We start from the raw sequence: 23,899 nt of genomic DNA, 5'->3' as shown, positions 1-23,899 counted from the left end.
TCAGACACCAAGAGGATAAGAAATTCAGTAAAGAGTGGGAAACAATTAGAGAGTACCTTAAAGATCACGGTAGATATTTAAATACATTAGCAGGATTATTATAACACTTAAAATACGACTAAATAAGTAATACGACTAAAAGTTAAAAATGGATATAAAATGAGTTTGAAAAATGTAATTAGATGCAGCAGGAAAAATTGATAAATATTGGAACGAAGGGGTGGGGTGGGGGAAGTTAAGGGATTTAAGTAATCTCAGATATGAAAACGATTTAAATGTATAGGTAAGGGTAAAGGGATCCCTGACCATTAGGTCCAGTCGTGGCCGACTCTGGGTTTGTGGTGCTCATCTCGCTTTACTGGCCGAGGGAGCCGGAGTACAGCTTCCGGGTCATGTGGCCAGCATGACTAAGCCGCTTCTGGCGAACCTGAGCAGCGCACGGAAACGCCGTTTACCTTCCCGCCGGAGCGGTACCTGTTTATCTACTTGCACTTTGACTTGCTTTCGAACTGCTAGGTGGGCAGGAGCAGGGACCGAGCAATGGGAGCTCACCTCGTCGCGGGGATTCAAACCACCGACCTTCTGATTGGCAAGTCCTAGGTTCTGTGGTTTAACCCACAGCGCCACCCGCATCCCTAAGTGGTTGATAGCCAATTGCAAAATGCGCCTGGCACCTGGCTAATTTCAAACACTGGTCTCCCCAGCTGACACTCTAACCCAGGGGTCAGCAACCTTTTTCAGCCGTGAGCCGGCCCACCGGCCCTCAGACCATGCAGTGGGCCAGACTATATTTTGAAGAAAAAAAATGAACAAATTCCTATGTCCCCCAAATAACCCAGAGATGCATTTTAAATAAAAGCACACATTCTACTCATGTAAAAACACACTGATTCCTGGACCATCCGCAGGCCGGATTTAGAAGGTGATTGGGCCGCATGCGGCCCCCGGGCCTTAGGTTGCATACCCCTGCTCTAACCCTTACACCATGCTGCCTATGTCTTGGTGCTCCTGCGCAACATGAAGCTGAGCACCTGGGTCAGGGACTGCGGCTGCTTCTTAGAGAAAAAGGAGGACCTCGTCCCTTGCCCACCCCAGGCTGCCTCGTTGAGCTGGCACTGCCATCGATGGCTCCCTTTGGCACTGAGGGCATGTGAGTCTCGCATGCAGACAGTCCGTGGGGGGAAGCACCTCCGGACGGTGTCCCCCTCTGCGCCCTTCCCTGGGCTACCTCTGCAGGAGAACAGCAGCACCTTTGAGCCCTCACATCCTGTTGTCTTGGCAGCGGGCACAGCACAGGTCACTCCTCCGAGAGCCGAGGGCAGGCCAAGAACAATGGGAGATCAGTGCGGGATTGTGGGAGAGAGGCGCTCTGGAGCCACTCTGTCTGAGCTCCCCCTTGCTAACCTCTCCCGGCTTTGTTCGCCTATCAATGCTTCCTGCTGACGCCAACAATAGCCGCGCACAGCTGGGCCCTGTTTCATCTGGCTTCCAGGCCACACAGCTGAGAGAGAGAGGGGGGGAGCTGGGAAGAGGAGGAGGAGGAGAGCAGGGCAGCCGAGCCACACTGGCGTGCCATTCAGTGGGCAAGTTGGCAGGGGCAAAAAAACCCACAGAGGCCACATTGAGGGTGGGTGGCAGGGGGTTCTGCCCTAGATCCCCATCATTGAATTGGTTTCTGAAGTGGGCTTCAGGATTTTGAAAGGTCCTGTCCTAGGCCACACAGACTTGACTGCGCAACCCAGAGCCCTCTGCCCAGATGGCTCAGGCAAGCGAGCCAAGCCATGTGCCAACTTCCACTTGGTGCTGACGGGCATATAAGAAGACCTTGGCATTTTCTGCTGCAGCAAGCAATCGCCTGAAGCAGCGGCGTTATGGTTAGGGTGCCAGTGTAGGAGTGGGGAGACCTGGGTTCAAATCATGCTGCCGCTGTAAACATTGCTGGGTAATCTTGGGCCGGGTGATACCTCTCAGCCTGACTGACCTCGCAGGGTTGTTAGTGTCAGGAGCTCGTCCTACACTCGAGTAGGACCCTGGCAGAGACACATGCCCGACTGGCATGTTCTCTCTCTCCCGGTCAATCCACTCTGTGGAGTCAAAGCATACACCGTTATGTGATAGACAACAATCCTATGACTGCAATCATGGAGCAGGAATTCTAACATTTAGGAGGATGACACTGAGAATATGAGTAGCAATATATGGACTTCACTCTGTGCTTCCTGGAGAAATAGTATACTGTATATGCCAAGCCTGCCTAACAGTAGAAGGCTGTAGTCTGATCTTTGAAGGGGAATAAGAGGCGACATTTTAGAAGTGGGGGTGTGTGTGTGTGGAATGGCATGGGATGGAGAAATTGGATAGAGAGAAGTTTTCCTCCCTCTCTCTTAACGCTGGAACTCGTGGATATCCAATGAAGCTGAATGTTGGAAGACTCATGACAGATAAAAGAAAGTCCTTCTTCATGCAACACATAGTTAACCTGTGGAACTCACTGCCACAGGAAGGGAGTGGTCCCCCCCCCACCTGGATGGCTTTAAAAGAGGATTAGACAAATTCATGATGGTGAGGGCTATCCATAGCCACTCTGGGCAGCGTCCAACAAAATATTAAAATACAGTAACGCATCAAACATTAAAAGCTTCCCTAAACAGGGCTGCCTTCAGATGTCTTCTAAAAGTCTGGTAGTTGCTGTTCTCTTTGACATCTGCTGAGAGGGCGTTCCACAGGGCGGGCGCCACCACCGAGAAGGCCCTCTGCCTGGTTCCCTGTAACTTGGCTTCTCGCAATGAGGGAACTGCTAGAAGGCCCTCGGAGCTGGACCTCAGTGTCCGGGCAGAACAATGGGGGTGGAGACGCTCCTTCAGGTATACTGGACCGAGGCCGTTTAAGGCTTTCAAGGTCAGCACCAACACTTTTAATTGTGCTCGGAAATGTACTGGGCGCCAATGTAGGTCTTTCAGGACCGGTGTTATATGGTCTCAGCGGCTGCTCCCAGTCACCAGTCTAGCTGCCACATTCTGGATTAGTTGTAGTTTCCAGGTCACCTTCAAAGGTAGCCCCACATAGAGCGCATTGCAGTAGTCCAGTTTCCATCATCCCTGACCACTGGTCTGGCTAACTAGGGATAATGGGAGTGGTCTTGAACAAGTTGCTAGGCAACGGAAAATTTCCTCAGCAACAGGTGTCCTTATCAGGTCATGCAATCAGCTAAATCTGGGTCAGTGTGAATGAGTAGGTGAATGAGTCAGCATTAGGTCTCTGGCTGGATGGCTAAAAAGAGAAAAGGATTATGGGTTTTTTTTTCCCTTTATTAATGACCAGTGTAAAATTTTGTAAATAATAAAGACTCTGAGAAACAGAACCAAATGGTGTTTATTCCTGTAATGGGAATTTCACTAAGAGAGAGCTGGAATGTTGCTGCTGCAAAGAAGTAAAAGGAAAACTCTTCTGTAAAAGGAATTGCAGAAAGAAAGAGGAGACGTTCACGCACCAACAAAGACTGCTGTCTAGCAGGGAAGCTGGCTCACTTGCAGATGAGCTGTTTGTCCAGCGTTCTCCCAGATTTGTTTGCACAAAGTTTGCAGGGAGGCTAGACGGTGTCCTTGTTTATTTACTGAGCGTGCATCTTTAATTGTTTGTGGAGAGGTGACATTGCGGCCAGGCAAATGTCATCCCAGGACAGTTGTACCATCATCACTTTCCTTATCACACACACACACACACACACACACACACACACACACAAAACTACTTATTTTCTCCTTTTTGTGGGGTGGCAAGTGGGTTTGTTGTGCAAAAGCTCCCAATCAACTTCAGTTGCACAAATTTGCCATGTGCTGGTATTTGATCGAATCTTGCCCCTTCCGCTAACTTTGACACCAGTTGACAAAACTGCATTCCTTTGTATGTCCCCCCCCCACAGCCAACTCCAGAGGCTTCCAGCACTAGAGGAGACCCTAAGAACAAGAGGTCCTATTTTAGTTTTACTTAGTGTGTTTTATTTTCCTTTTGATTGGGCGTCCTCGCTGTTTTTACCCTGCTTTCTAAACTCCTCTTAAACAAACTGCTTAATTGGATTTCTTGGCTGAAAAGGTTTCTGAAGGCACAGGGGAGGGGGGGCTCTTTCTCTCCCTCCCCCACCACATTGCTCAGACATTTGGGCCAATTGTTTAAAGCGCTGGGAGATTTAAAGACTTGGGAGATCAGCTGAAGCTGAAAGGCAGGAGACTTGGGGTGGGGTCTTCAGGTGAGAGTCTATCACATGCCTGCATATTCAGGTTGCACCATAAGAGCTGACTGAGGTTGCATCTACAGCGTGAGTAGGTAAACGAAGGCCCGGGGGCTGGATCTGGCCCAATCGCCTTCTAAACCCGGCCCCAGACGGTCCGGGAATCAGTGTGTTTTCACATGAGTAGAATGTGTCCTTTTATTTAAAATTCATCTCTGGGTTGTTTGTGGTGCCTGCCTGTTGTTTTTACATGAGTAGAATGTGTGCTTTTATTTAAAACGCATCTCTGGGTTATCTGTGGGACATACTGTAGAAATTTGTTCATTTTTCTTTCTTTCAAAATATAGTCCGGCCCCCAATAAGGTCTGAGGGACAGTGGACTGGCCCCCTGCTGAAAAAGTTTGCTGATCTACAACTTATGCTTAAAGAACTCCAGTGCAACTTTAACAGTCATAGAACCACAGAACTGTAGAGTTGGAAAAGATCCCAAGTCTCATACAGGAATCGAACCCGCAACCTTGGCATTATCAGCGCCATGTTCTAACCAACTGTGGTCAGAGTGATCCAGACATGCAGTGGTGCCCACAAAATGATTTCTGGCAAGATCTGCGTTCGCCACAAGATTTCAGTGAGATCTCACCAGATTTCAGCAAGATCTCACGGGATCTCACCAGAAATGGGCGCCACTGCCATTGCTGCTTGTGCTCCCCCAGTGGTGGAGGTGGCATTCGAGACGCCACCCCGTGGCTTTCTGCCACCTGAGGCGGCTGCTTCACCCCACCTCATGGGTGGTGCTGGGAATTCTAGCTCTGTCCTTAGCAAACTACAGTTTCCAGGATTCTTCAGGGACCACGACAGTCATCCCCAAAGACCAGAATTATTATTTTTTGACAGCAAGCAAAGGGATTTGGGGGGGGGGCATAGGATTGACACTTGCTTGGACGCAACCTCATCTAATGTTGGGTGGGGGGCGGTGATGAAATTCCCCCCCAGCGGGCCCTCTCCGTGGAGAAACAGCGTGGAGAGCTCAGAAGAGTCATCTTTCGGGAATTCTGGAAAAGCGCTTGGCATCCCGGCGCAGTTCCCCCGCTGGTTGGCAACCGGCCTGCGGGGGGCGCTGCACCAAACGCCAAGCGCAGATCAGGAAAGGGGGCGAGCAAATGCGCGCCCCCCACCCCCCCGACGCCGCTCTATGGGGCCCCTAGCAGCTGGCTCCTGGTTGTGGAATGCCATCTTTAGATCGCGCCGGGGGACGAGGTGTTTGTGTGAGTGTGCGTAACAGCGGGAGGGGGATTACGCCCCCCCAAAAAAACTCCCTGGCACCTGCGAGAGACCCCCATTGTCGGTTGGGGGACGGGACTCGACGGCTTCGAGGTGATAAAAGCTCCGGGCTGGGTTTCTCAGGGCCCTTGGCTTGCAGGTGAATGGCGTTGGGGGGGAGGCGCGGGGGAGGCTCCCTCCCTCCCCCTCCCCCTTTCCTCCCCCCCCCTCCGCCCTTGCGGTCTCCATGGGCACCGGCCGCGAGGCGCCAGGCTGACAGCGCTCAGGGTTTTATGAATGGGTGACATCACAGGCTTTGGCGTCTCGCGGTCTGAGCGGCTTGTTAAGACACAGAAACAGCCCGAGGGGGCGGGCAGGGTTCGAGCTGGGGGGGGGGGAGAGAGACGGAGCGCTACCGAGGCTGCTTTGGGAACGGCTATAAATGGCAAGGGTCCAGGCCGACTGGAAGAGAGGGAAGGGAGGGAAGAAGGAGAGAGAGAGAGAGAGAAGGAGCTGGGAGAGATGAATGGGGCGAAAGTGAAAGTGGGAGCCCCCGAAGAAGGCAATTCAGGATCGCGCTGCAAATTAGAAGGGGGGCGCCGGCGACTGGGAGACTTTGCAACGCTGGGCTTGCGGGTATTCATTGCACAAACACACACACACAAACACACACACACACAGGAATTGTGGTTGTTTTTTTGCTTGCATTTTGGAAACAAGTTGGGCGCTTGCAACGTCCCGATTCTAAGCTGCCTGCGAAGTGGCTGGTGGGTGGATCGGGGGGGGGGCAAGGGCGATCCTCAGCAGCTGTGCTCAGGATCTCATCCTGCGACTCCGAGAAGGGTCGGCTGCAAAAGTTGGGTCGGATTCATTCAGCAAACGCGGAGCCCCAGGGACAGGATAGGAATATCGACAGGGCCCTTTCTGGGAGAGTTTATTGGAATGATGGTTTTGCAGCCTCATTCAGTGAATTCACTGGTATTTAGCAATGATTCACACCACAACCCACGCATTTTATTTATTTTTTAAAAAGTTGGTTCCCCCACCACCTCCAGTCGATTTGCAGCTGTGGAGCGTGTGAACGCGCTAACACGTGACCAGACTGGGATTAAACATTCATCCCGGAAACTCTTCAGAAATCGAACTCGTCTCAAACGTGACCGCTTTTATCTCCTTTCTAGAGGGATCCCGGTTTTCATCGCGCGTTGATTATTAATCAATCAATCAATTATTCCCGGACTTTTGCAGTCACCGAAACTGGAGGGGATCGAAACTTTTAAGAGCCCCCCCCCCGCCTAATCCATTGCATGTCTTGTTTTCTAAAACAGCTTCCAAATCCGCTCTCCCATCGCTCTGCGGCCTTAACGCTTTGGAGCCCAGTTTAAATAAAATTAAATATAGATTAAATAACTATAGATGGTGCCTGTAGCAGTCGGTGATCGGTGGAGGGGCGGGGGGCGCAGGACGATCTTTAATAAAATAAAAAAACCCGGCTTATTTTCCCCTCTTGAGAAACATCTTAACTTCTGCATTAAGGATGGCGAAGGAACGCCTTCTGGGAGAAAGTTTGCAAATCTATAAATATATATATTTACATGATATTAAGTGTGGGCTTAATGGGTGGCGGTGATCCGGGGGGGGGGCTTTAAGACCCCATTTGTTTCCGTGTATGGAGGAGGAGGGCGGGGGAGGAGGAGGAGGCAGCGGGGAGGCGAAAGTGTCAAATCTGTCGTTAAAAACTATTTATTTTTCAAGTGCCTGTCACATTCCTTTCATCCTCCTCTTTTTCCGGATAAAATGCCCCCGAGCTCCCTACACCTGCAGCTCTCCCCAATCTCTCTTTAAAAAAAGAAAGAGAAGAGGGGGCGGGAACTCCTCGCTTCCCATGATGTTTGGCTTTGGAAAAAAAGAGAAAAAAAATCACCCCAAACTCCCTTTTCAATTCCGTCCCATAGAAGAAAAGTTGCTGCGGGAGCCACGCCCCCTTTCCCTCCCTCCGCGCCTGTGATTGGCTCCTTCGCACGGCGCTCGGCCCCGCCCACTCCTCCCCGGCCCCTATAAATAGCTGGTCCTGCTGGACGGCGCGGCACTTGCAGCGCTTCGCCCGTCTCGCCGCACGTCTGGATTTCCAATTTTTTTCTCGCTTTTCCTCCTCCGCCGCCTCAACCCTTCGCGCAGCCATGAAGGTGGCCACCGCCGCAGCGCCCGCCGTGTCGCCCGGCCCCAGCTGCGCCCTGAAAGGCGTGCGCCTGGGCTCCGGGGGCGCGGGCGAGCCGGTGTCGCGGTGCCTGTCGGAGCAGAGCGTCTCCTTGTCCCGGGCCGGCAGCCCGCCGCCCCCTCGGGGCTTGCCCCTGTGCCCGGAGCAGGCAGCCGCCGCCGCCTCGCTGCTCATGGATATGAAGGGATGCTACTCGCGCCTGGCGGGGCTGGTGCCCACCCTGCCCCGCCACCGACGGGTCTCCAAGGTGGAAATCCTCCAGCATGTCATCGATTACATCTGGGACCTCCAGCTGGAGCTGCAGCACCCGCTGGGCGCCGGGCCGACCCCGCAGAGGGCCACGGACGAGCCGGCTGGAGCCGTGCCCGAGGTGAGCCCCGGCCGCTGACCCACCGCGCCGCCGTCTCTCCCTGGGCTGCTTGGGGGGGGTACCACGGGAGGGGCAGCGAGAGGAGGGTTTCAAGGTGTCCTTCGCCTGCCCACGGACCCTCCGGCTAGGGGGGCCTTTCCAGCCTTGCGCCCCCACCCCGATGATTTGACTTCCTTTTCCATACGGACACCACCTTCCCCTGGTCTCCGTGGTTTGGGTGCCACTATCATGCGCTTTTGGGGCTGCTGCTTCTTCTGGGGGTGTTTTTACCCCACCCCAAATCCTGACCTGGAGTTGCCCTTCCGCACCATGGACTCTAAACGACCTGGCACCCTTGGGTGCCGCTGCTGCCTTTGGAGTTTTTACTTTCCGGACGTCCATTCTTAGGGAGGGGATTCCCACGCCACCCCTCTGTGTGCGCTTTCGTTTTTCAACCTGGAGGTGATGCCCTCTGCCTGGTGTTCCTAGTCGCCCCCACCCCATTTTTCCCTATTCTAGATATTGCCTCTTCTTTGCGGGGGGGGTTTTGTTAATTTTCCCCATCCCATATCCCTCCAGTTTGTTTCCTGACCCTGTATTCCTCTTCTCTTATGCCTCTTTTGACCTCTCCCCCCTCAAAAGTCTTCTGATTCTCACCCCCTTTTGTGTCCCCTTTTGGGGGAGATGGGGCATACACCCCCCCTCCAGCCTTTATTGTGGCTTCTTCTTGCTGCTGTCAATATTCAGCCCTTGGCTATTGCATTAAAGCACTGTATTCAAATCAAGACTGCATGGATTCTCTCCCTTTGTAGAAAATACTTTTTGCCCTTGCCCATTCTCCTCCTCCGGTCCTCTCCCACATGTTGTGCCTTTTTGGGTGGGTTCAGGGCAGCCCCATGGATATCTCCCATCATCCCTAACCTGTGGCTGCAAGGGCTGATGGGAGATGGAGTCCCAGTCTCCCCTTCGCTACAGGAAGATGACATTTGCTGCCTAGGGAAACTGGAATGGCGATGGCTCTTGCTTGCAGTCCGGTGGACTTTGCTCCTGCCATTGTTGTTTGTTTGTGTGTGTGTATGTGTGCTCTGGGTTAGGCTTGATGAAATCTGGTGGCACTGAACCCAGTCACCCTTAATTTTCAGAAGCTTCACAAGCTTCTGGGTTTCACAGCAGTCTTCAGCAAAGTGCTGGCTTCATCCCTAGGCAGAAAATGGGGAGTTAAGAACCAACGTTCTGTGGATTTACGAATTGGTTTTTATCTCCACGCTGATCCATCTTATCTTGTGTCTCTTTCCAGGCTGCTTGTGTGAATGCTGACGACCGGATCCTGTGCCGCTGAGGGCCAGTCGGGGGCCTGCGGAACGTCCTTGGAAGAAATGGCTTTCCTGTTGCTCCTCCAATGGCAGGGGAAGGAATTCTCTCCTCTCCCAACGGACTAGGTTCCAGTGGACTTGGGCAGAGAGACTGCAAAGGACATTTTTACCGGAGGTGAAGGAGAGTTGAAATCAACAGCCTCTGCCCTACTTTCCCCGTGTCGAAAGGGTGCCACGTGGGTGTCTCTTAGCGAGAAAGAGGAACCAGCGCCGGTGAACTCAAACTGAACTCCAAAGCAGCACCCTCTATGGAAGGGGCTTAATGCTTAAGACGGGCAGTGCTTGTTCTTTGTTTAAGAAAAGAGAAAAGCAGTGTGTTGAAACTCTCTCCAAAATACTTCTCAGATTTCTGAGAATCATTCTTGTATTGTATATTACAATGATAATGTTTCCCCCCTGAGAATATTGTTCTACAATAGTTTGAGGTTTTTGTTATTAAAACAAATGCATATTGCGACAAATGGTCCTTTGGGGTCGTGTGGCTTTTATTGGATGGAAAGGGGATTTTGGGGTATAAATTAGGTCAGTTGTTATCCGGGAAAGAGGTGTTTGGAAGACCATACAAATCACCGCCCTCTCTGCGGAAAAGAAAAACCAGGAGCCAACGTCTCCCTCAAATTCTGAATCCTTCTCACACATTCTTGGTCATTCTTAACAGCCCTGCATGGTGGTTGTTGTTTAGTCGTCTAGTCGTGTCCGACTCTTCGTGACCCCCTGGACCAGAGCACGCCAGGCACCCCTGTTCTCCACTGCCTCCTGCAGTGAACCCTGTCCCAACCATCTTGTCCTCTGTTGTCCCCTTCTCCTTGCACCCTCCATCTTTCCCACCATCAGGCTCTTTTCCAGGGAGTCTTCTCTTCTCATGAGGTGGCCAAAGTCTTGGAGCCTCAGCTTCAGGATCTGTCCTTCCAGTGAGCACTCAGGGCTGATTTCCTTCAGAATGGAGAGGTTGGATCTTCTTGCAGTCCATGGGACTCTCAAGAGTCTCCTCCAGCACCAGAATTCAAAAGCATCCATTCTTTGGCGATCAGCCTTCTTTATGGTCCAGCTCTCACTTCCATACATCACTACTGGGAAAACCAGAGCTTTGATTATACGGACCCTGCATGGTAGGCCCAACATTATTATCTGGCTCCCAGGGGGAGGCAAGTCTACTTTCAGATCTCCTGGGAAAGTTACTAGAAACTTGGAATCTGTAGCTTATGCACCAACCATTCCCAAGCGAGTCCCCTCCAGATGCTGTAGTTAACATAGAACCACATAGAAATATAAAATTGTGGAGTTGGTAGTCCAGGCATGTTGAAAGTCTGTTTCGGGGTCCTAATCCGGCCCCCGTGACAGTATATGTCCTGGGGTAAAATTGTAAAAAAAAGCTCAATAACTTCAATCCTAAAAGACCAACTAAGTTAGTTCTTGGTATGAGCTTTCATGTGCATGCACACTTCTTCAGATACACTGAAACAGAATTCACCAGACCCTTCTATATAGTAAGAAGGTGGGGAGGGGTATTACTCAGAAGGGTGGTGGGATTGGGTGATTGGCAGATAGCTGTGATGAGCCTGTTGACATACATCACTACTGGGGAAACCATAGCTTTGATTATACGGACCCTGCATGGTAGGGCATCACAGCTATCTGCCAATCACCCAATCCCACCACCCTTCTGAGTAATACCCCTCCCCACCTTCTCACTATATAGAAGGGTCTGGTGACTTCTGTTTCAGTGTATCTGAAGAAGTGTGCATGCACATGAAAGCTCATACCAAGAACTAACTTAGTTGGTCTTTAAGGTGCTACTGGAAGGAATTTTTTTATTTTGTTTTTACTATGGCAGACCAACACGGCTACCTATCTGTAACTAATTCAATCCTAAAAAAAGCTTTGGTCGGCCCTCACACATGTTCACTTCATCAAATCTGGCCCTCTTTGAAAAGTTTGGGCACCCCTGATCTGCAACATCATACCTTCCAGTCCACTTCCCATAGTCCCTGGCCACTGGGCTTGCTTGCTGGGGCTGATGGGAGTCCTAACAGTAGCATCCTAGAACTGGAAGGGGCCCTGAGGGTCATCTAGTCCAGCCCCATGCAGTGCAGGAATTTTGTTGCCCAACTTGGAGTTTGGACCCACAGCCTTGAGAATAAGAGTCTCATGATCTACGACTGAGTTATTCCAGGGATGTGTCTGGTGGGCGCCACAAGGGCCAACTCAGCATTGCAGGGGGTTGGGCTAGATGACCTTTGGGGTGCCCCAACTCCACAGTTTTATGATTCTATGACCCTGTTTTGGAGTACAGCTCCAATCTGCCTGAACCAGTGGAAGCCTGATGGCAACAGCTTCTCTGCACAACTGGGGCCTGAGTGCTCTTCACTGTGGAGATGGGAGATGATTGTTGGAGGAGTAGTTCCTACTTGCACAGCCTGAACTTGTGGGGGCCTGAATATCTGATGATTTCTTCCTCTACTGACTGTGTGTGGGCGATCGGGGATCTATTGGTCTCCTTCCAGCCCTTCTCTGGAAATGCGTTATCAGTTTTGCAGGATATTTTACCTGCAAAAAAAAGCAGAGTGTGTCAGAAATGAGCAAGGATGCGAAAGCCTGCAAGCTTGTGCATGACCCCTGCAACATCGTACGGGGGGCATTGGACTAGCCCAGCTTTCCCCAACCTGGTGCCCTCCACTTTTGGGCTACAATCCCAGATCAGCTCCAGTCAGCACAAGGTTGGAGAAGTCTGGGCTAGACTGAGGAACACTTAAATATTAAATATCTTCTCTCTCTCTCTCTCTCTCTCTCTGTGTGTGTGTGTGTACAGTATACGCAGAGCAAGATAATAATAATAAAAAATACGCTTCTTTTTTTCCAAGGAGCTTAAGCTGAAATGATGATCTGGCCACTTCTTGCAGCCCCATAAGCAACCTTTAACCTTTGGTCAGGCTTCTAGGTGACCTCTGAAAGAATCTTCCCACCAGGTTTGGTGGCTTCCTTTTTATTCCCATTTCACAGACCGGAGAACTGAGGCCAAAGGAATAGCCCTGTACAGTGGAAGCCATGCAGCTTTTGCATGGCTTTTACGGAAACAGGATGGGAGAATGTTTTGCCTGGGCGGGTGAGTAATGCCACTGCTGTGGGCGGGGATGAAGCAAAGCTTTGCCAGTTTTTTGTGTGACAGAAGAGAGAATGAGGCTGGCCTGACATAGCTAGCGAGTGACTCCCTAGTGCCTGGAGCAATTGCAGGGAGCACAGCTGGAAGAATGAAAAGCTGCGTCACGCATAAATTGAGCTTGAGGCTGGGTGCCGGAATGCGGTAGGAGTGCCCTTGACCGCGTGCAGAGTGCACAACATTTGAGTAATAGCTGGGACCAGCGCTGCTAAGCCCAAGATAGGTTTCTGCTCTTGAAATTTCCCTCTTTACAGAAATCCCCATTGAGTTTGGCTGTTTTGCACACTCTGAGACTGATTTCAGCCCCAATTGTCTGGGCAAATCCTGCCTTCTTGGTATGCAAAAGAGGAGGTACGCAAAAGTCCTCCAAAAACCATGCTGCTCCAGGTGAGCCAACGCTTTTCCAATTGATAAAGGTAAAGGGACCCCTGACCATTAGTTCCAGTCATGTCCAACTCTGGGGTTGCGGCGCTCATCTCGCTTTACTGTCCGAGGGAGCCGGCGTACAGCTTCCGGGTCATGTGGCCAGCATGACTAAGCCACTTCTGGCGAACCAGAGCAGCGCACGGAAACGCCGTTTACCTTCCCGCTGGAGCAGTACCTATTTATCTACACTTTGACGCGCTTTCGAACTGCTAGGTTGGCAGGAGCAGGAACCGAGCAACAGGAGCTCACCCTGTCGCAGGGATTCGAACCACCGACCTTCTGATCAGCAAGTCCTAGGTTCTGTGGTTTAACCCAAAGCGCCACCCGCGTCCCTTTTCCAATAGACCCCTGCATGTAAAAAAGCAGAACAGTGAAAGTTTCCTACTTCTCCATAATTGGTGCTAGTTTATTGCATGCAGTAAGATATTTCTGCAAGAATTCCATGTGATTCCTCCTTGCGCAGTAGTCCCAGAAAGAGGGAGCCTACCACTTGATCTTACCTGTATGTAAGCTAGGGCTGCTTTTTGGCACTGGATTCCTGCTCAAAAATTGCCAAAACCTGTCCCAGGCCCAGCTCAGAGGACTGGCCAAACGTATGTGCCACGAGATGGGCATCTTGCAGCCTTTGAGATGATGTCGGGCTCCTCTCAGCCCAGCCAGCATGGCCAAATCCTGTGCATGATGGGAGCTGCAATCCATCCCAAACTCCTCCATCCCGAACCCCTAAGGCTTCTCCCAAAGCTTCATGGGGATTGTAGTCTGTGTTAGAAGTTGCCACCCAGGATCCTTCGCAGCGAGAGGGAAGCTGTGGGCTGGGCAAGCGGCTGTTGGCTTGATGAATCCAACTTCCCAAGGAGATTGCAAGCAGAACCTCCTCTTGGCTTCCCGCCCTCACATCTGCCAGGCGGTATCTGCAGCTGTTTGGCCCGTGGCAGATTTGTGACTAAGCTGCACTGGCAATCCTGTTTGGGAACAGAGCTAAGTCATCAATAACTTTGGAAAAGGAAGGACTGATGTTGCATCCCTCACCACGCCCAGAACCTAAGGAGAACCCAACTGAGGCATCCAGCCGGTATCCCCTCAAGTCTAGCATCCTGTTCTCACAGGGGCCAACCAGATTCCCCAGTGAGAAACCTTCAAACAGGACCTGAGGACAAGATCCCTCTGTCAGTGTCTGAAAAAGAAAAGGTTCCGACCTCCTTTTACTCCTTTGCCTAGTCCTCAGATCTTAGCTGGCACAAAAGAGTCTTTGAGAAAGAGTATTCTTGCAGAGTATTGCTGCTTTTATTCTTAAAAAGTCTTCTTCTCCAACCATGACCGACAGATTTTACACACACGAAACGCTTTCTACCTTCCAACCAACCTACCACCAAACCAACCATTGACCTCTCTATATTGTTGTTGTTGTTTAGTCGTTTAGTCGTGTCCGACTCTTCGTGACCCCCTGGACCAGAGCACGCCAGGCACTCCTGTCTTCCACTGCCTCCTGCAGTTTGGTCAAACTCATGCTGCTAGCTTCGAGAACACTGTCCCACCATCTCCTCCTCTGTCGCCCCCTTCTCCTTGTGCCCTCATCTTTCCCAACATCAGGGTCTTTTCCAGGGAGTCTTCTCTTCTCCTGAGGTGGCCAAAGTCTTGGAGCCTCAGCTTCAGGATCTGTCCTTCCAGTGAGCACTCAGGGCTGATTTCCTTCAGAATGGAGAGGTTTGATCTTCTTGCAGTCCATGGGACTCTCAAGAGTCTCCTCCAGCACCAGAATTCAAAAGCATCAATTCTTTGGTGAGCAGCCTTCTTTATGGTCCAGCTCTCACTTCCATACATCACTACTGGGAAAACCATGGCTTTAACCATACGTACCTTGGTTGGCAAAGTGATGTCTCTGCTTTTTAAGATGCTGTCTAGGTTTGTCATTGCTTTTCTCCCAACCTCAGACCTTAGTTGGCACAAAAGAGTCTTTGAGAAAGAGTATTCTTGCAGAGTATTCTTAAAAAGTCTTCTTCTCCAACCATGACCGACAGCTTTTACACACACCAAATGCAACCAGCTTTCTACCATCCAACCAACCCACCCACCAAACGCAACCATTGACCACTCTATATATACAGGTAGAATTTGGTGAAAGGTTGCATGAGCCATTGTAGGCCGCCGACTCATGCTGACTTAGTTCTTTTAGCATTAAAGAAACAGCGGCCAATGTTTAGCTGTGACACCCTCTCCCCTCCCACGGTTTGCAGCAACTGATACTGAGAAGCTTTGCTTCCTCTGCGGGAAGCATAGTCAGCCTTTGCTTGGCTGCGGGAAGCATAGTCACGATGGCTAGTAGCTACTGACAGCCCTTTCCTCCATGAATTCATTAAACCTTCTTTTAAAGTCACCTAGGTTGTTGGGCATCAGCAATCCCAAACATGACATCATCTGCAGTTTGTCTCGCCTTAATGAATCCTGCATTGTAAGAAGGTAAAATCCTATTGGGAAATGATATACAATGAATTGAAGAAACTGTTAAAAATAACTTTTGTAAAAAAACCAGAAGCCTTTTTATTAAGGTATTTTAGGTCAAGACATACCAAAATAAACGAGGGCTTTATTTATGTATGCCACTACAGCAGCAAGAATGCTGATTGCACAAAACTGGAAGACTGGAGAAATCCCAACTAAAGAGCAATGGCAAGAGAAGTTGATGAACTATGCAGAACTGGCAAAAATGACAGAAAGACTAAGAGAAAAAGACAACAGAGACTTTGAAAAAGAGTGGGAACCATTCATGTTATATTTGCAGAAACAAAGAAAGGCAATAGACTTGATGGCAGGAGTTAAATAAACATCCACATTATCAGCATCAGAAAATGTTTAGAAGATAGTGAAATAGGATGGTGTCTTTACTTTTATTTTTATGTTTTTAGGTTTGATGTTATGTTATTAATAACTTTTTCTGTTGGGAGATAACAAAGTGGGTGAAAATAGAAACAAACCAGAAGCGGAAGTTGGGGGAAGCCCTGGAGGGGAGGGAGGGAGGAATATACTGTATAAGAAATGTTAAGAATTTGAGATGTATGTAATGAATGAAAATGAAAAATGAATTATTATTTTTTTTAAAAAAGAATCCTGCCTGGTCCCTCATTGTTTTTGGCGACCTCACTTGTTGCTCTGCATTTGCCAAAATTGTTGTTGAAATCTTCGTATCTATGTCAATTAGTGATATTGGGTGGTAATTAGCAGGTAGACTATGATCCTTGTCCAATTTTGGTATGACCGTGATATATGCTTGATTGAATGTCATTGAAAGAATTCCATTCTTGTATATCTCTTCATATAATATACGTGGCTTATACTGACCCACAGCTTCCTGCTGAAATCCGGTAACTTTTCATATCACAAATGGGGTTTCTTCGTTTCTGTCCTGTTTTCACTGCGTTCCAGCAGAAGATGGTCATAGCGCTGTAACACTGGGGAAACATTGCAGAACAACTATAACATGGCTGGATTTAGGTTTGATGAGGCCCTCAGATACTGAAGGTAACGGGGCCCTTTATATGTCCAGTTGTCCTTTGTCAACAACAAATTGTCACAGTCTTCTGTGTTGAATATATGCTATATGGTAATTTGTGGATGTACTAGGTATCTAAACTCATTTGCACATAACAAAACATGTATTTTATCAAAGTAATTGTTCCAACTGAAATACAATTGAGAAGAAGTATATTAATAGTGAAATACAATTAAGAAGCAGTATATTAATAGTGAAATAATTATTAAGCTCTAACTGTATGTAGGTTTTGTTTTATTTGTTTTTTTATCTTATATTTTGGAAATGTACATCCAGGGTTGGTTTTTTCCCCTTTAATTTTTTTGGGGGGCCCCAAGAGAGCAGGGCCCTAAGCTGTAGCTTGTTTAGCTTATACGTAAATCCGGCACTGAAAGCTAATACAGTGGAATGAGGGAAAAGAGACAAACATAATAAGAGCTTGCTGAATGAGGCCAATGGCCTATCTAGTCCAGCATTCTGTTCTCACAGTGGCTGAACAGATGCCTGTGGGAAACCGGCAAGATTCGAACACAAGAGCAGCTCTCTCTCCCCTTCTGGGGTTTCCAGCAACCAGCATTCAGAAGCATTGCTGCCTCCAACTGAAAATCACCATATTGTCTAGTATTCATGAATTCGTCTAACCCTCTTTTAAAGCCATGCAAGTTGGCCCTGGCTGCCTCCTGTGGGAGGGAGTTCCAAAGTTTGCGCTGGGTGAAGGTCTTCCTTCATCCCGACTTTTCCAACATTCAGCATCATTGGACGTCCACAAATTCTCGTGTCACGAGAGAGGGAGGAAAAGATTTCTCTATCCACACTTCCTAGGCCATGCCTAATTTTATAAACTGCCGTCTCTTCTCTGAACTAAAGTTGTGGTTGGTCCAGGATGAAGCCCTTACTAATGCAGGATGCGCCAATGGCTAGTTCCAAAATACAGTGGTACCTCGGGTTAAGAACTTAATTTGTTCTGGAGGTCCGTAGTTAACCTGAAACTGTTCTTAACCTGAAGTACCACTTTAGCTAATGGGGCCTCCTGCTGCCGCTGCACCGCCGGAGCACAATTTCTGTTCTTATCCTGAAGCAAAGTTCTTAACCCAAGATACTATTTCTGGGTTAGCGGAGTCTGCAACTTGAAGCGTCTGTAACCTGAAGTGTCTGTAACCCAAGGTACCACTGTAAGGTAAAGGTAAAGGGACCCCTGACCATTAGGTCCAGTCGTGGCCGACTCTGGGGTTGCGGCGCTCATCTCGCTTTATTGGCCGAGGGAGCCGGCGTACAGCTTCCGGGTCATGTGGCCAGCATGACTAAGCCGCATCTGGCGAACCAGAGCAGTGCACGGAAACGCCGTTTACCTTCCCACCGCAGTGGTACCTATTTATCTACTTGCACGACTTGCTTTTGAACTGCTAGGTTGGCAGGAGCAGGGACCGAGCAGCGGGAGCTCACCCCATCGTGCGGATTTGAACTGCCGACCTTCTGATCGGCAAGCCCTAGGCTCTGTGGTTGAACCCACAGTGCCACCCACGTCGCATTAGGTACCACTGTACACCCATGCAAAAAAACAAGCCAAACAAACAGACACCTCAAGTTTGGAGGTCTCTGTAGTTCTGGTAAGGTGCAAGACAAATGATCTTAAAAATGCATCCCTATTTTTTAATGCAATGTAATCGTGAATGTATCGAAATTTGACCGAGCATCTTATCCCCAGCCCCCTTGAAATGGCACCCCTGCTGGCCCAGGCGGTGGGATACAAGCTATTGGGGGGGCCCTGATGGTATGCGCTCTGTAGCATAGCTGCTATGCGCTCCCTCCCTCTCTCTTTCTTTTTCTTTCTCTCTCTCTCTCTTTCTGCTGGCTTCCACCCAGCCCATCTGGAGCCTGGCTTGGCCTGCCTGTTTGTTAATGTTTCAATCAGCTGTACGCTGTGGTATGTGCACGTTATTTAACCTGAACTTCCCCAGGTGTACGAAGGCGCCGCTCTGTCTGAGGCGCCGAGCCCTTCCCAGGCTGCCTCACCTCCCTTTGGCACCAAACAGTTATACAAACACGCCTCCCCCAGCACACTCGCGCTGACGCACACACAGCCGCGCATAGAGACAGCTGCCTTGTGTGGCTCATGAAATTCCCTCCCTGCCCACAGCTGCAGCCGGGCCCTGAGAACAGTTTGCCTTGCACAAGAGGGAAAGTTTGTGGGGGGGGGGAGCAGGGAAAGGGAGGGGGGAAGGATACAGTGTGCGCATGCACACACACACACACACACACACACACACACACACACATTCCAGCACACTTCCTTTTAACTTCTGCCTGGAAAATAATTAGATTAAACCCTTCTGAGCCAGGCTGATTTGGACTGCTCTTGAGTGCATCCAGGGGTCCGTGCATTTGACCCGAAGAACATCAGAAGGGCCTAACTGCAGGATCAGGCCCATCTAAGGCCAGCATCCTGTTCCCACAGTGGCCAGACGGATGCTTGTGGGAAACCAGCAAGCAGGATTCGAGCATGAGAATGAAGAAGGGCTCCCCCCCCCAATCTGTCCTGAATTTTACAACATTCAGCTTCGTTTGATGAGCACAAGTTCTAGTGTTTAGCAGGGAGGGAGTAAAAATTGGGCAAAATAAATCCTGGCTCTGTCCATGTTGTGAACCGCCCTGAAGTCTACAGGAATAGGGCAATATGCAAATTTAATAAATATAATGGTGCTGATTATTTCCATCCATGCAAGCTGAAAACGCACATCTATTTTATGCTCAGAAATTGACAAAAGCTGCAGTACTGACAGAAGAAATTGAAGGAGTACTTGGAAATGGTTAAATTAAGAATAAGAAATCAGGAAGAAAATACTGTTAATAGAGAATGGGGGGGTGGGAATTTTGTAAATGATTTAAAATGTTAGCAGGATTAGAATAAATTGAGCTGTTAAGGTATCATTGGAAGGGAAAATCTGAAAAGAAAATAAATAAGGAATAATTTGGATGTGCCGTAGTAAGGGGGAAAAATGAAATCAACCACAGAAGGGGGGAAAGGGAAGTCAACCTAATTTGTCTGTTTTATGGGGTGGTTTTAATATTAAGATCATATGTTTGTTGTGAAATTGAAAATGATAAATAATACTTCCATAATATCATATCATATCATATCATATCATATCATATCATATCATATCATATCATATCATATCATATCATACAATATTACTTCCAATCCAAGCTAATTGCGCTGTGATCAGATACACAACATACATCAATATCACAGTCTTGAATTTGATGATACAAGAACGCTGATATTAAGGGGGAAAATCCAACCTAAAACCATTTTTATGTACTTGACTATAAAACGTAAATTCCCTTTCAGCAGGGTGCCTTGAGCGCCAAGGGTCAACCAGATCCAACTCTTGCATGTACTTTTTGAGAGTTTCTCTAAAAAGGAGGAAAAAAACCAAGAAAATGCACATCTACTTTTGAGCGAGTGAAAAGAAAGGAACGGTGCCCACGAACTAAGGTGTTGAAAAGCAAAACTGGAGAGTGTGTGTTGGTGGAAGAAGGGCAGGGGAGACTGGTTTGAAACCAGCTTGGTGGCAATTCTGAGAAGCAGCCCAGGGCCAGGTCTGCTGCAGCTGGTTTCCTGCAAGGCCTCTTGCCCTCTTGCCCAACCGCCCAGCTGGCGTGCCGGAAGCGAAGGGTGCTGCTTTGCAAGAATTGCAAGAGGTCGCCCGTTTGAGTCCTGGGTTCAGCTGGGTTTAGCTCTGCACCCACCTCAGCTGGGGGGCAAGGGGATAGGAGGGTATCAAAAGGGGGCCCAGGCGGGTGGCCCTCCTTGCTCACAAACTTTGCCCTTCTCCCCATCACCCTGCAGAGGGAGGAGAATGACAAGGCTCCTTTCCCCGCAGGGAGGGTTGCGCTTCTGAGCAGCAGCGCATTGCATCAATGGGGCTTGTGCAACAGCCCAGCTGCAGGCGAGCCTCACAGGGCAGTAAACACTCAGAGCAGAGGGCATCAGGGCAGGCAGCCAAGCCCAGCTCTGGCGCATCCTGTTCAGGGTGACTCAGCCGGCTGCCTCCGCCTTCCTCCCAGGGCCCACGGTGCAACTCGCCGGAGACAGGGAGAAGCGCCTTCAAAAAGACTATCTCGGAGATGGGAGGCAGAGGGAGGTTAGCAGGATCTGCTCCCTGGCACAGGGGCAAACTCTCTGCACGAAGAATCTCTCTCTCTCTCTCTCTCTGCCTCAGTCTCCTGTCTGCAAAATGGGCATAATAACCAGGGGCAGACCTACATTTGGGGGCCCCTGGAGCTTCAACTGATATGGGGGACCCTTCACAACCAGCAACAAGGTCTGAGTAACCACTGGTATCTTAGAATCATAGAATCATAGAATCCTAGAGTTGGAAGAGACCACAAGGGCCATCAAGTCCAACCCCCTGCCAAGCAGGAAACACCATCAGAGCACTCCTGACATATGGTTGTCAAGCCTCTGCTTAAAGACCTCCAAAGAAGGAGACTTCACCACACTCCTTGGCAGCAAATTCCACTGTCGAACAGCTCTTACTGTCAGGAAGTTCTTCCTAATGTTTAGGTGGAATCTTTTTTCTTGTAGTTTGGAACCATTGCTCCGTGTCCGCTTCTCTGGAGCAGCAGAAAACAACCTTTCTCCCTCCTCTATGTGACACCCTTTTATATATTTGAACATGGCTATCATATCACCCCTTAAACTCCTCTTCTCCAGGCTAAACATGCCCAGCTCCCTTAGCCGTTCCTCATAAGGCATCGGTTCCAGGCCTTTGACCATTTTGGTTGCCCTCCTCTGGACACGTTCCAGTTTGTCAGTGTCCTTCTTGAACTGTGGTGCCCAGAACTGGACACAGTACTCCAGGTGAGGTCTGACCAGAGCAGAATACAGTGGCACTATTACTTCCCTTGATCTAGATGCTATACTCCTATTGATGCAGCCCAGAATTGCGTCACACTGTTGGCTCATGTCAAGTTTGTGGTCAACCAAGACTCCTAGATCCTTTTCACATGTACTGCTCTCAAGCCAGGTGTCACCCATCTTGTATTTGTGCCTCTCATTTTTTTTGCCCAAGTGCAATACTTTACATTTCTTTGTTGGGGTTGTTCCATTTCAGAACACACACACACACACACACACACACACACACACACACACATTATTCATTTTATGACACAAATAAAGAACACAAACAAAAAAACCAAACAATACAAACAAATTCTTGTCATATCCTTATTTTTCTAAACATTGTTAAGTGGGCTTCCCCAGGTCCCACCTATCTGATTTTCATTTTACTTCATCTTTAGCAGTTTACATATATCATAGTTTCTAACCTTTTTTTTTTAATCACACTTAAAATAACTTCACATTTTATCATTTACAGCTAATCAGCCACAAGAAACACACACAGGAGAAAACCCTTTTTGCTCCTTCTTCAGCCGCTGCCCTACAAGCCTTGCGGCGCGCGCAATTTGATCTATCTTTAGATTTAGGGGAGCTAGTCTCAAACGTTTGTTGGGGGAGACCTAGGGTTTTTTGGGGGGGAGTTACTTGTCCTGTCTGCACGCTTCTTATGATGGAAGACCACTGTAGCCACCCCCAACGACACGTTCTCAAGACGGAGAGTGAGGGAACAGCTGCAGACGCCTGCGGTTCCTGCGCAATGTTTGCCATCTTGCCAAAGGTTGCAGGCAGCTTTACCTGCAGCAATTGCATGTTGATTGCCCTCTTAAAAGACAAAGTCCAGCAATTGGAGGAACGTGTGGCTACGCTCCAAAGAATTAGAGAGCTGGAGCTCTTCTTGGAAGCAACAGAGCACACCGTCTCCACCAAGGAGGAGACAGGGGACTCCCCTGAGAAGGAGGCTAGTTCACCAACACAGGAGCCAGATATATGGAGAAACGTGACTCAAAGAAGTAGGAGGCCCAGGGTTCGCTCTGATTGTTTAGAAATACACAATCGCTTTGAGGTCCTCTCCCCTAGAATGGAAGACGAAGAGCAGACTCCATTTGAGGATCTCTCCCTCATTACAGTTGATCAGGTATATGAAGACGAGCAGCAAAGTCAGTCCTCAGGAAATGTGCAGGCGACCTTGGAACGGACAGCTCACGGAAGAACCCCGACCAAACCTAAGAGGAGGCGTGTAGTGGTGATAGGGGATTCCCTACTGAGGGGAACAGAAGCAGTGATCTGTGGGCCTGACAAGATGTCTCGGGAAGTGTGCTGTCTCCCCAGGGCTAAGATCCAAGATGTGACTGAACGACTACAAGGAATCATAAAACCCACTGACAAATACCCCTTCCTCTTGGTTCATGTGGGAACCAATGACACTGCAAGCAATAGCCTCCAGAAGATCAAAAGAGACTATGAGGCTCTGGGCAGGAAATTGAAGCAATTAAAGGCACAAATTGCCATCTCATCTGTCCTCCCAGTTGAGCGACGTGGCCCAGGGAGAGAGAGAAAAATAGTGGAAGTGAACAGCTGGCTTCGCAAATGGTGTAAACAGGAACGGTTTGGATTCTTAGATCACGGACTGCAGTTTCTTGAAGATGGACTTCTGGCAAGTGATGGGCTGCACCTCACAACGGTTGGGAGGAATGTTTTTGCCAAAAATCTCAGAAACCTCATCAGGAGGGCTTTAAACTGACTAATGTGGGGGAGGAAGACAGTGCTCCTGAAGGTAGGAGTCTATCAACTGATGAACATGATCATCCAAATGTCATAGACCAAATGGAGCAAACAGCACGCAGACCTAGTGGTGGGAGGAAAAAATCCTTAAATAAGAGACACGGGGGAATGATTAATGGACTTCAACGTCTGTACACTAATGCGCAAAGCATGGGTAATAAACAAGATGAGCTTGAGCTCTTGGTACAGCAAACTAAATATGACATAATAGGCATCACTGAAACCTGGTGGGATAAGTCCCACGACTGGAATGTAATAATGGAGGGTTACAATCTATTTCAGAGAAACAGACCAGACAAGAAAGGAGGAGGAGTGGCGGTATATGTCAGGGATGTGTATACCTGTGAAGAGATCCAAGATTTAGAACCTCAAAGCCAAAGTGAGAGCATTTGGGTCAAAATTAAGGGAGAGATGAATAACAGGGACCTCATTGTGGGAGTTTACTATAGATCCCCAAGCCAAACGGAGGACATAGATGATGCCTTCCTGGAACAGATGGCCAAGCATGCAAAAGGAAGGGAGATAGTAGTAATGGGGGACTTCAATTACCCGGATATTTGCTGGATGTCAAACTCAGCCAAGAGCATAAGGTCAAACAGATTCCTCACTGGCCTTGCAGACAACTTCATTGTTCAGAAAGTGGGAGAAGCAACAAGAGGAACAGCCATTTT

General features: G+C 49.1%; 2 protein-coding genes across 3 annotated transcripts in view; both read left to right on the top strand.

Annotated features, from left to right (window-relative positions):
• REM1 (RRAD and GEM like GTPase 1) overlaps nt 1–23,899 on the top strand; it is a 136,153-nt gene that overhangs the window by 104,434 nt on the left and 7,820 nt on the right. The gene's annotated exons all lie outside the window — the stretch shown is intronic.
• Nucleotides 7,578–9,894, top strand: ID1 (inhibitor of DNA binding 1). Its single transcript, XM_081866742.1, has 2 exons — nt 7,578–8,076; nt 9,353–9,894. Exons 1-2 carry the CDS (start codon nt 7,669–7,671, stop codon nt 9,392–9,394), a joined length of 450 nt encoding a protein of 149 aa, XP_081722868.1. The 5' UTR covers nt 7,578–7,668; the 3' UTR covers nt 9,395–9,894.

Source organism: Podarcis erhardii, assembly GCF_964252035.2.
Source record: "Podarcis erhardii genome assembly, chromosome: 6".
Classification (NCBI taxonomy): domain Eukaryota; kingdom Metazoa; phylum Chordata; class Lepidosauria; order Squamata; family Lacertidae; genus Podarcis; species Podarcis erhardii.
Note: the sequence above shows the minus strand (reverse complement) of the source record. Positions and strands in the feature narration are given on the sequence as shown.

What these genes read in the sequence shown, in the direction of transcription:
- ID1 (XM_081866742.1), top strand. Translation starts at nt 7,669, where the DNA reads ATGAAGGTGGCCACCGCCGCAGCGCCCGCCGTGTCGCCCGGCCCCAGC. An exon ending in CGGCTGGAGCCGTGCCCGAG is followed by an intron (nt 8,077 to 9,352) that starts GTGAGCCCCGGC and finishes GTCTCTTTCCAG; the next exon opens with GCTGCTTGTGTGAATGCTGA.